Consider the following 12758-nt stretch of genomic DNA (forward strand, 5'->3'; position numbering starts at 1 on the left):
AGCTTCCAGGGAACGTTTTCTGAGCTCACCCTGAAGCGCATGATGCAGGGATTGTGTGCGGACAGGTGTTGTTGTTTAGCTCCTCGTTAAACACTCCAGTAAGTGCACAGGTGTATGCATTTAAAATTGCCCCACCTGTGTGTGCAGTAGTGGGACTCTGTTCAGCTCAGAGCTGTTAACGTCTCCTCTGACAGTCAGAGGATCGTCAGGACTAATCTGGCGGGCGGATGAATTGGCTCAGGAGGTGATAAAATTACTGCCCTCCTTAAAAAAAGACAAAAATGAGTCGCTTTTATAAATGAGACTCTGAAGCCACTGCTCCCAACAAACAGCCTGACGAGCAGCCGAGCACCGCTTGTCTCTGTTTACATATTCAATATTAGCTCACAACAGGAGTTTATGTCATCATTGTATATGAGAGCAGTTAGCACGCAACATTAGCATCTACCAACAACAACAAGCTGTGGCCCTCTTCCTCTCTGATGTGTTCATGTTCTGCTGCCCCCCCCATCCTATTCTCGGGGGACAGAAGCTCTTCCACAAAGCCCTGCGAGGCTCTCCGTGTTAAAGCAGGGAGGGAGGGAGCGAGGGAGCGATCCGGCTCTTTGTTGTCAAATGCTTCAATTTGAAAATCCTGCTGAACAAAGGCAGCAATCAGCTTCAAAACCGGACATCCATCTACCCCCTCGCCTCCAGCCCCCCCCTACACCCTCATCCCTACTCTTCATCGTTTTATTGACAGATAGCATGATGGTGTGATGGGATGAAAGGAGAAGGAGGAGGGAGGGGGAGGACTGACAGGACCTGGTGGGGAGTTTTCTGCTGAGCTCAGCACCGTGATCTCGCTCCACCTATCTATCACTCTCTCTCTCTCTGCCCTGTAGAGATAGGGCTGACCTGAGACACGCACACATGCACACACACACACACACCCACACATATACACACACAGAGAGTTGGTCATTCGTGTGTGGACGTTTTAAACTCCTTTCCCACGGGAGCAGGAAGTAAAAACAAAGATAATTTAAAAACTGAAAAATAAAGAACGTACAAGTTTCCTGTGACTGCCACGGCTCGTAACGAACAGTCGACCTGTTCTGTGTTTTTACGTCTGAGGACAAGTAAACTTACCCTGTAATTTAATAATTGTAGTCCACTTTTTTATGACTCCAGTTTTGGACGGAAACTTCTTGTTCACTTCTCCTCTGAGGTTTTACAAACTCATAAAGAGTGTGAAGCTTTCAGTGAAGCCAGTCTTGAGTTGAAAAAGGCAAAGCTACCGTGTGGAGAGTGACTTAACTGTGAAGGAACTACTCATCCCATAATGCACTGCAAATCCCAAACTCCCCTATAGACTCGATTATTTTCGTTATCGCAGTCTTGCTGAAAACCTTGAGAACATGTTATATCGTACGCCACTTTGTTCACTTGCTTTCTGAAGCTTCGCGCTCACTAAGCTAACTCATGTTTAGACATTTTAAACATCTCCATGGTAACATGGAGATCGCCAACAATCATTGATGTTAAAACAGCCATCATAAGCAAGTCCTAGACTCCTTTACTAGTTGCATAAACTGTTAAAAATAATGGATAAGCCCTTGTGATAGTAGTAAATCTAACTGGTCTCTCAGATGGCCGCCCCTCACTGAGCCTGGCTCCGCCAGGTTTTTTCCTGTTAAAAGGGAGTTTTTCCTTCCAGCTGTCTCCCAAGCTTGCTTATAGGGGGTTGTCTGTTGTTGGGGTTTCTCTGTATCATTGTAGGATATTTACCCTACGATATGAAGTGCCGTGAGGCGACTGTTGTTGGTGCAATATAAATAAAGCTGAACTGAACTGAAACTGTCCAAAGTGGTAAAAATAATAAAGATAATCAGTAGACACAAAGTATGGTGTACCATCTAATATTAAGAATAAAAATAGAACTTTAATAATTCCTCTGGGAAATTCAGTGAAAAGCTGATTTTTTCTAGAATAAAAAGAGATAAGGATATAAAAGCAGCCAATCATGGATAATCTGCTGCATGTGCTCACTGAGGCTGTGGGTGAACCTCTGAGATGTTAATGGTTAATCATAAATGAGATGACAGCTGAAACATGGTGTTGATGGGCTCTGTCTGAGAGGCACTGCTGCACTGACGTGTGCAGCCTGTGGAGGGCGCTGGCAGCACTCTGCAGCTGCTCCTGGTTGATTTGTATCCTTGCTGATTAGATTTCTGGCAGTAATGAAGCTGCTCTGTGTTTACTTCTTGCATTTGAATGCCGGGGGCCGGTGCTCTGCTGTCTGGACGTCTGCCAGCTGGAGCTTCGGCTCAACTTCGCTGTATTAATGATGCTTTCAGGTCACTCGCCATACAGTGGTTACTACTGTAACCCCCCTTTAAAGCACATCTTCATCGTGTTTCTGTGAGAACTCGCAAAGGCACCTCTTTGATCGCTTACAGCTGTTCCCTTTGTTTTATTGTTCCAATTCACACTTTCATTATTATGATTATTATTGTGATTATTATTAAAATTGTCAAACATCTTTGTGTCATTTGTGCCACGGTGCCCATCTGCTGCTGGCACACCACCAGGTGTGTGTGGCAGAGGGCAGGGGAGGGAGGAGGAGGAGTCTGAAGCATGCAGGCCTCCAGGTTTATTCATCTTTCATCCTGTGTGTGTGTGTGTGTGTGTGTGTGTGTGTGTGTGTGTGTGTGTGTGTGTGTGTGAGAGAGCGCGATAGTGAGACAGACGAAGGTACGAGAAGGTGCCAAGTGGGTCATCTGCCTTCTTATCTATTTGAGTGTTTGTGTGTTTGCACTGTGTGTGTGTGAAGCCATCATATCAGCTGTAATCCCCAACATCCTTACGTCTAATGTCAACTCTCCTGACACACTGGCAGGAAGTTTGTGTGTGTGTGTGTTTTCATGAAATCTGTTTCAGTGCCAAGGTGCACTGCTGGCACTCCACTCATGCATCTGTGTGTGTGAGTGTGTGTGAGAGAGCTGGTTACAAGTGTCTAAAAACATCAAAGAGACTCAGAGTGAGCTGCAGCTCCTTTTACAGCCTGTGCTACACCCACGTGCCAGTTTGCTAGGCACAATTAATAACTGGAACACCCATTGTTTAATCGATTCACTTAAAAAGATCCCCTGACTATGAAAATGTAGAGATCGTATTATTTTAACACAAATATCAGCATTTTAAATCTAATATGTAAAGAAACCAGGTTTGAGAAGTCCCTTCACCTGCAGTAATTTAACAGATTGCCATACACAATCATGCTTGAATTACCTTTCAAATCTTAAACTTTCAGTGTGTAACATTTTTCACCACTAGATGTCAGTAGATTACAGATTGCAGTCAACCGAGTTCCGTTTTCTTACACTGCCCAATTCAAGTGCATAATTCTAGATATGTTAGCTTCTGTAGGACAAACATGCTAACATGTCAGCTAACAGAGATCAAAAACATTTTGAGTTTACCCCATAACAGCCGCACCTAGACGGATCTCCCTGAGAATTTTCTGTGGAACGCTGTTAGTCCACTGTTTACCTCAGCTGTCAATGCAGGGTGAGAAGTGTCCTCATTTATTTAGCTACCCTTAGCCTTAAGTTAGCTGTAGTTAGCCTTAGTTAGGTACTGTTAGCTTGTGTTAGCCTTAAGCCCCTTTTCTATTAGTACCTACTCGGATCGACTTGGCACGGTTCACAACAGTTATCAGGGTTTTCCATTAGGTTATAGTACCTGTTACCAAGTACTTTTTTAGTACCTGCTCGCCCAGGGTTCTTAGTCAGTACTAAAATGTAACATCGTCAGACTGCATGCCACCGATTAGCTGGACAGTAGCGTCACTCGATGAGTCATGAGAGCGTCATGTTGACAAGAATATAACCACCCTTTTTTGAAACTCGCCAATGAAGGAAACGGTTACAAAAAACAACGCCGTGTTCCCCGAGTATGACAAAAAGCCACAGACCGAGCAGCAGATATATTCTTGCCTTGACATTAGGGCTGCACGATTTTGCATAAAATGAGAATCACGATTTTTTGGCTTAGAATTGAGATCACGATTCTCTCACGATTTTCTTTTCCAATATTTATTTAAATATTTATTATTAAAATATTTATTGCACTTATTAACTGCACATCAACTTCGTAACAGTTGAGACTGAACATAAAAACAATAAACAAACATAAAAACAACAAATGTCTCACATTTTGTGGTTGCCGCAAAATGTTGTACTGCTTGAAATTCCGTCTCCACCGTTGCTCGACACTGCGTGTATAGAGCAGGTAGTGCAACAATAGAAAAATAGTTGCGGGACGGCACTGTGTAGCGTTTGTCATTTTCCTAAATCTCTCATTTTGCACAGTGTTGATGGGAGCCATATCTTTGGTCAGGTGATAAGTGATAGCCTCCGTAATTTCTTTGTGCCTGCGGGAGTTCGACGGGTATAGGGAAGCGCTGTATAAGGTTCCTGTTATTGATGTTTGGGTGGTTGACCGGGACGGATTTTCTCCTGTCACTTTTTCATCATCTCTGACGTGCTCTCCGTTGTTTTTTCCCTGCCAATTTTAGCATCCAGTAACACGTGGTATAAGGCTCTGCCCTTGTCATTTGTTGAGCAGGAAAAGTGAGCGCTTGTCTTCTTGCAAATTACGTCCCGGATCAAAATGCGGTACAATCGTCGCCGGCTATTTTTTTTTTTTTTGGATGGAATCGTTGTCATTTGGAAATGAGATCGCACATAAGTATGAATTGAGATCGTGATTTTCTAACGATTAATCGTGCAGCCCTACTTGACGTCCACCTTTTTTGTAGCAATCATGTCGTATATTAATTACATTGCGGGATGCTTGGATGCGTTGCTATGACGACAACCACGAACGTTAGGTAGTACCAGATTGTAATGGAAAACCAGTCGACCCGAGTGGCGATCCGTGGTGAGTATATCCGAGTAGGTATTAATGGAAAAGGGGCTTTAGTTAACTGTTAATAGCCTCGGTAAGCTGCCGTTGGCCTCTGTTAGCTACTGTTATGGTCATAATGAAATGGTCTTTGAAGTGGATCTAACATTGTTGGACTCTTAGTGATTAAACTCTCATACAATATAAGAATGTAATCAAACTGTTTGTCAGAGGGAAAGTGTGATTTTTAGGAAACTTGAGGCTAACATTAGCTGGTATGTGTATATGAGTACAGTAATATTTTTTTTCCTATTAAATAACCCTTAAAAAACTATTAACTAGACCTAGCAATTTTATGCTGATCCCAATTTTATGCTCATCCCTCAGCAACCAGCAGCTCTTATTTCCTGAGGAGCACTGCTTTGGTTAAATTTTGACCGGTAGGAATTCTGGTGACAGATGGACGCCTCGCTGTTGTCAGTTCAACAAGCACAACAAACACAAGTTACTGTCCACAAACTTATGGCCCTCATAAACGCAGCTGTAATGTCTCGCTCAGGTGAGGTTTGTACAGAGCGGCAGAAACAGACTGCGAGGGAGAGGACGGAGGGAGGAAGAAAGAGAGGAGGAATATGAGCAAAGAAAAAAAAGAAAGAGGAGGATCAGAGGAAGAACGACAGGAAGAGAGAGCGAGAGTTTAATGACACATCGCAGCGAGAGAGAGGAAGGAGAAGTCAGGAATACACTGAAGTGACCAATTACATGTGACCGCGGCCGCTACACTAACCTGCCCGCTCGCTCGCCCGGCCGGCCTCTCTCTCTTTGTGTGCTGCTTTAATAGGATATTGATCGACAGAGAGAGATTCGATTGGCCTGCCAGTGAATTGTGTAATGGCTGCACAACGCCAAGGTCACCCGCTGTGTGTGTGCGTGCGCGCTCTGTTCAATACCCCACCAGCCCCCCCTCCACCACAACCACATCTCATCTTCTGGTGAGCTATAGGCTTCAGTCACCCCTGCAGACCCCCGCGTGTGTGTGTGTTTGTGTGTGTGTGTTCACTCCATTTAAAGAAGAACCACACCAGAAATGATTCTTCATATAATCACAAAGAGTGCTGTGGGGTGATGGTGATGTAGGTGAAGCTTCAAGTAAGGTTCTGTCTATTGCCATGTTCGGAGTTCTTTCCTTGTTTTTAATCTTTGGACTGTTTCTTGGACTTTGCCTTTTTCCTGTGCCTCATTCTCACTGTTTTTCCACACTGCCTGTCACATTACATGTTAAAATTTTCTTCAGGCTCCTGGTTTCCTGGTCTCAGGTTCTCCTGAGACTTCCCCTTCAGCACGCAGGAACCAGAAGAAGTTTGTTATCTTTTCTTTGGCATCAAACGGAGACTCCCAGTGCTACTTCTGCACCATGTCCTACCACCGGGAACACTTTCATTGAAATACATACTAAAAAACAAAAAAACAAAAAAAACAAAAACAAAAAAAACAATAACATGTAATATTTTGCATCTACTGTTATCTACTGTTAGCTAGTTTATTGTGATGGTGTTGTTTTTATTATTTTGCTCTTTGTTGTTTGTTTTCTCTTCTGGTTTTTTTTTTTAAATCTCCATACAGCTGATCCAGGTGTTTTGTTTGTTCTTCTTTTTTTTCTCCCCCCCTTTCTCACCATCTCTTCTCCCCTCTATTTTTCTTTCTCTCCCTCTCTTTCTTTCATTCTTTCTCTCTGTCCTATCCCCCAGTCATGTCTGTCCCGTCTTTAAAAAACGAAAATAAAATAAATACATAATTATAATAAAGGTCAATCAAATGGACCAATATGGCAAGGCCATGATGATCCACCCGGTAAAGTAAATCAACTTGGCATCTTTCTTGGCCTTAAGACAACAATTCTGATGGCTAAAGATCCAAACGGGACAGGCAAAAGAAAAAGAAAAAAAGAAAAGAAATACATACTCCTGATAACACACACACTGAAGTGATCAGGTGACCTTTGGCAGCAAATCGTAATTTCTGCTTCCTGTAATCTTCCACCTCATCCAAACATGCTGGAGTCTGAATTTGATCCTGCATGATGCAGATGTTCGCCTGTTGTCACTCCCCCACAGCTGCTTATTTGAATGAAGAAATGCATGAATTCTTTTTATGCTCTTAAAGGGGAACGCTTAGGAGAACGAGGGCCGCAGCAAGAATCTGCCGACGTCAGCTGAGTTTTACACTGAAGTAAAGGTGTCCTTCCAGGTTTGCTTCAGCATCATACATATATTCTTTGGCCACCGTACGGTGGCCCCGGGAGCTCAAAACATCACAAATATATAACTACAGGAAATTATGACAACAGCTTCATCAAGAAGAACATAAAAAGCTGTAGAGTTCGGACTCATGAGGTGAACGTTAACATAAATCAGCAGAAACTTCTACACGAATTCGCTTCGACTGCGGAGGAACCTGAGGATGGAGCGCTTCCTTCAGGTTCCACTGTAATCTGAGACATTTACAGGTTTCATCAGGCTGGATAAATTTTTCTACAGAAATCACTCACACAAATGTGTAACTTTTGGCTGTATGAATAAAATGTACTGAGATGTACTGAGAATAACGTGTGTATTGTATTAATATAAAAGGAGATGAGATGAAAAACATTTTTCAGCTTTGTCTACATTTAATATTTCTAATGCGAGCAAAGTGAGGAGTAAGAAAAGTGTCTGTGGCAGCAAAGCAGAGCTGCTTTAATGCTGCTGCAACACACACACACACACACACACACACACACACACACAAACACACACACACACACACACACACACACACACACACACACACACACACACACTCTATAAGTACAGTATATATTCATATACTTACACACACAGACACATTCAGACAGACACAAATGTATTCACAAACACACACACCCTTTCGCTCTGTGTGTGTGTGTGTGTGTGTGCAGGCGCGCGCTTTGTGTTGGTCAGCAGATTTGCAGCGATGCGGCTCTGGAAGAATCACTTATGGATTAGAGTGCAGGAGAGTCCACAGTGTGTGTGTGTGTGTGTGTGTGTGTGCGCGCAATAGGCATTTCAGGTTATCAGTTAAAAGCTAATGTACTTGAAGTGTGTGTGTGTGTGTGTGTGTGTGTGTGTGTGTGTGTGTGTGAATACATGTTCATTCAGCCTGAGAGAGACTTCATTTATAATACAGCCGAATAGAAAAACTTTGTCAGTAGGGAAAAAAGAAAAAGTAAAAGTAATAAAGTTATTTCTATGAAAAGCAAATAATGGAGTGAAACAAGAACATCTGGAGGTAGAATTCAAAATTAAAGGATGAAAATGAGAAATCTCATTGTCCTTCATATTTTTTGTTTCAGCTTCACATTGAGTAAAATTGCAACGCTTTCCTTAGGGCGATGGTAAAAGTAACTGGAGCGAAATAGTAGCCAGGGCTGATGGTCTAACCTCAGCTTATATTGAGGAGCATTATAATGATCTCAACACTGATAGGATGCTGCTTCCATCTGCCCAGAGAAAAAAATCATCTCAGGTAAACCAGGGCCATCACAGGTGACCCCTCGCACCCCGCCCACCACCTGCTTGACCCACTAGTCGATCAGGTCCCACACCTCCGCACACTAACACCTTCTTCCCCTGGGCCATTCAGACTGTTAACAAACACTACGCCGTATAGCCCCACACACAGGGTGATCCGTGGCAACTCATTAATTTGCCACATTAATGCAGTTACAGCGTTAAGGTCATTTTAACGAGAGTAACGCTGACAGCACTAAAATGGTAATCTCCAAATGTTTTCTTTTTACTGACCAGCTCCTCTTTGATAGCTGCCGTGTCCATCTTCTCGTTGCCTGCAGGTGAAGTGATGGAGGGGGAGGAGTTGTGTTCAGTGAAGGAGAGGCGAGGCAGAGTAACGTTGCGTAGAGACAAAAGTGGATGAAAGAGGCAAACTTGCGGTTCCACAAGTATAATTATAACGTAACATAGACTATATCGATATAAACGATATTATCACATCTCATATCTCGTATAAAAATATATTGATATATTTAAAAACTCGATATATCGCCCAGTCCTAGGCTGAGTAACCCTCATCACTCAGGACACTCACACATGGACTCTAAGAAGTCCTTTTTTTCTTTGCACTGCTTCCGAGCACTTTGTCCTCTATTGTGTGCCTTTCTCTTATTTTTGTTATTTATTTCTTTTATACGCTTTATATTTTATTCCGGCAAAGTCGGTGTGAAGCACCCACAACTTCGTTGTACATGTACAATGACAGTAAAGGCCTTTTCTCTTCTCTTCTATCATCTACTGTTCTGAAGGAGCTAGTTCTCCTGCCGAATGTGCTGACAGGTGTCACGTGAAATTTAAAATTCAGTTTCTCAGCCATCCAAAGCAACACTAAAGACCACAATGTACAGCACCACTGAACAGTAAAGGACAGTGTTGTCAGCATAGAGGTGTTGTTTACAGCATGATTTGCAAAGGTCTGCCCACAGGCTGCCTCACTTTTGCTCTCAGCGTCTATTTTCTGAACAATTCCAATAAGCCTGAGCTCAAAGTGCTCAGAGCAAACATCTTCTGAACACCACTGCACTCACGGCGCTATCAGCTCAAAATAGTTCTATGGCTGCTCAATCAAATCAAAAAATGGATGGCACTTAAAAAAACACCACTTGGCACTTTCAGGGCAGAAACACAGACCCTGAAGAAGACACGGTAAGCCAAATACATCAGCAGCAATGCAACACCAAAAACCACTGTTCTAGGTACCATCATTCTATAAATTGCGTGTGTCTGTGTGGAGGAACATGTTACTCTTCTACAACTGTATTTCCGTGAAGCATCACAACCACAGCCCTCGCACTTTAATGAAGTCCAGTGTGTGAACAGGAGTCTGTGCAGGCTGCAGTCATTTTAATCGTTACCTGACATTACAGCTCATTTCAGGGACACGCTGCACGCAGCAACATGTGTTTGTGTACTTGAAAGACTAAGTCCAACCTCGGTTTTTCCTGCTGAGCAAACTATTTACCAACATCATGATGTTCCTGCTGTATGTAGGATGTTCAGGCTCCATTCAGGCTCCAACACGTACTCGTACATGTGCTTATGCGCTCTGTACCCTCAATAACCTTCCAGATACTGGCCAATCAGAGTACATGGGTTTCAGTTGGATTTGGACATAGCTGAGGAGACTTATTCAGAACTTTGAATCATGCAAAGCTACCCTTGGAGAACAAAAAGTTTAACAGACTTCACTGATGCTTTTAATTTGAAAGAATGCCTTATATTTCAGTGTCATTAAGTGAGTGTGAGATAGCAGCTGCATGTGAGTATCTGATCAAGCAGGGATAACTGTGTGTATGTGTGATCGATGGCTCTTTGATCGGGGGTCTGTGTGTGTGCTGACAGGCACTTTACATCGCCTATTGTTAGCGGTGGGCGATCGACAGACTCATATAGATCCCACTGCGCTCTCTGTCACTCTCTCTCTCTCTCTCTCTCCTGCATGTCGGCACTTTTTAAAGGTCATGTCCCCCCGCCTCTCTCTCTCACTTGTCCTTTCTGTCCATTGCACACCCATCTTACCCCTCCCCTCTCTCTCCTCCACCCTGCGGTCTCTCGATCGCCCGCCTGTCGCTCATATTTCCTCATAATTAGAGTTGAGTTGGAGCGGCTGCTGATTGGCAGCAGATCCTGGATCTGAAGAGTTTTAATATCAACTGGGGCTGCAACGATTCATCGAGTAATTCGGATAACTCGATTATATGAAATCCTCGTTTAATGCACAGCTCTGCAGCACTCACAGACCTGCAGTAGAAACACATTTAGGAGCAGCGTGTGGATAAAAAGTCTGACCACATTCAGCCCACGCAGTCCTGATGATGCTGGAACAGTTTAACACGGAGGCGGAGTCTGTTTGCACAAGAGGCGGAGCCACAACAATACAGTAAAAAAACTTTGTTTGTATAGCCCAAAGCAGTATATGTTCCTGTGATCACCATTAAAACCTTTACTGGGAAACAGCGAGCGGGAGTCCTTCATCAAAGCAGCTGCTCGACAAACTACCAGAGGAAGAAAAGGAAGTTTGTAGCTGCTCTGCCCAACGCTGTTTGTTCTACACAGAGAAAAACCTGCAGATGAATTGTTATTATTAATATTAATTAACGACGCACCATCAAAGCATGTCTTCTCAGCAGCACAGGCACTTTGCATCAAAGCACAGGACAAACGTCACAATGCCAATATGCTCGCAGACACCGCATTCTCCTTTAAAGGCTTACAGACACAAACTCGGTCATTCACTGCACACATATGCACACAATACATACATACAAACCAAATGTAATCTGGCTCATCAAGGAGATGAAACAGTGTCACAAACCTTCCAAGAACACAGAGTAAAGGTACACGTTTTAGGTTTCAGTTTCATACAGATTATATTGACCTTTGATAAGAGACTTGAGGTTTATTTATGTTTGCATTTAAGAAAATGTTTTCTATTTTAATATGGTGTGTAAAGAGTCATTTTGCAAGACCTGTGTTTTTCTCTTCTGAATATTTATCACAGAAGTAGTTCTTATCTGAGAATTCGATTAATCGATGGTGCTTCAGAGCCTTGAGCTGACTGGCCGCTCGTGCACTCTCCTGCAGCGTCGACTCTCACCATCTTTAAAACACATAATGTTTGAGTCTGTGTTGTTCACATTTTAATCTATGATGTTATTATACATACAGTGATTTTGGTAATCAGTTACTTATAAGGTGTTACTAAGTAACAGTTATTACTATTGTTATTACTATTATTGTTATAGAATACGGTGAACACCTGGCTCTCTGATGCACAGGTGCTCAGCCTCGTGCTGCAAGCTGAGCTCACAATTCACACTCTCCTAAACATGTTCTTATGTTCATCAGCAGGAAGACCACTCAAACACACATCAGCAGCCACACACACACACACACACACACACACACACACACACACAGTGTGTTCATTAAGATAGGCAGCCTGTGGTTTGGTCTGGAGGAATTACATTAGATGCACTATCGATGACAGATCTGCGATCCAATCAGTGCTTGGCCTCATTCAGCCTCACTGCAGGAGGAGAGTGAGAGAGAGAGAGACAGAACTTACTCTGAGACACTCGGACGAGCTCGGCCACCGTGAAAACTCCAGGTGTCACGAAGCTGTCCTGGAAGCCCAGGTGACCTGTGAGCAGAGGGAGGGAGGGGGTTATTACTATATTACTACTGTATCACCAACACATTTCGGCACAGCCAACCACTGACAAGCCCCCGAAATCTACACCTGCAGCAGGATTACAGGTAGTACTAGTACCAGTAGTACCAGGGAAGGATCAGTATGAGTGAGGAAGTACAGGCTTCTGTTTCCCAACAGGAATAATCAGGACCAGCTGTGTGTGTCTGCACGCACGTAGCTGAACACCAGGGTCAAGGTCTAGCACACACACACACAAAGTAGAGAGGATATCCTTCTCTCTCTCTCACACACACACACACACACACACACATCCATCAACACACACACACACACACACACACACACAGCTATCACATCCATCAACACACACTTAAAAATCTTCCATACGCACTTCCCTGATCCAGACAAACAACTTCTCCTCAGGAATGTGTGTGTGTGTGTGTGTGTGTGTGTGTGTGTGCATATTTGACCACAGCCTCATTTCGTTTAACCACACAGGGTCACACACAGGTTGGCCTCAGTGTGTGTGTGTGTGTGTCTCACCGTTCTCCGGCTGCTCCTTGATGTCTGATTCGCTGGCCTGATTCGGGCTTTCTGATTGGCCGGATTCTGTGGAGAGAAACACA

General features: G+C 43.5%; 1 protein-coding gene across 8 annotated transcripts in view; it reads right to left on the reverse strand.

The window, feature by feature from the left end:
• nfia (nuclear factor I/A) overlaps positions 1-12758 on the reverse strand; it is a 155922-nt gene that overhangs the window by 34732 nt on the left and 108432 nt on the right. For all 8 annotated transcript variants that reach the window (XM_085263616.1, XM_085263615.1, XM_085263617.1 and 5 more), the window contains exons 3-4: positions 12676-12741; positions 12046-12120 (exon numbers count right to left, since the gene is read on the reverse strand). In XM_085263616.1, the coding sequence (XP_085119742.1) occupies positions 12046-12120; positions 12676-12741 (141 nt within the window). The remainder of the gene's footprint in view (positions 1-12045; positions 12121-12675; positions 12742-12758) is intronic.

Source organism: Mchenga conophoros, linkage group LG23 (genome assembly GCF_057382185.1).
Source record: "Mchenga conophoros isolate Kocher_MC1m ecotype Shallow Benthic linkage group LG23, M_conophoros_male_GT1.1, whole genome shotgun sequence".
In the NCBI taxonomy this organism is placed as follows: domain Eukaryota; kingdom Metazoa; phylum Chordata; class Actinopteri; order Cichliformes; family Cichlidae; genus Mchenga; species Mchenga conophoros.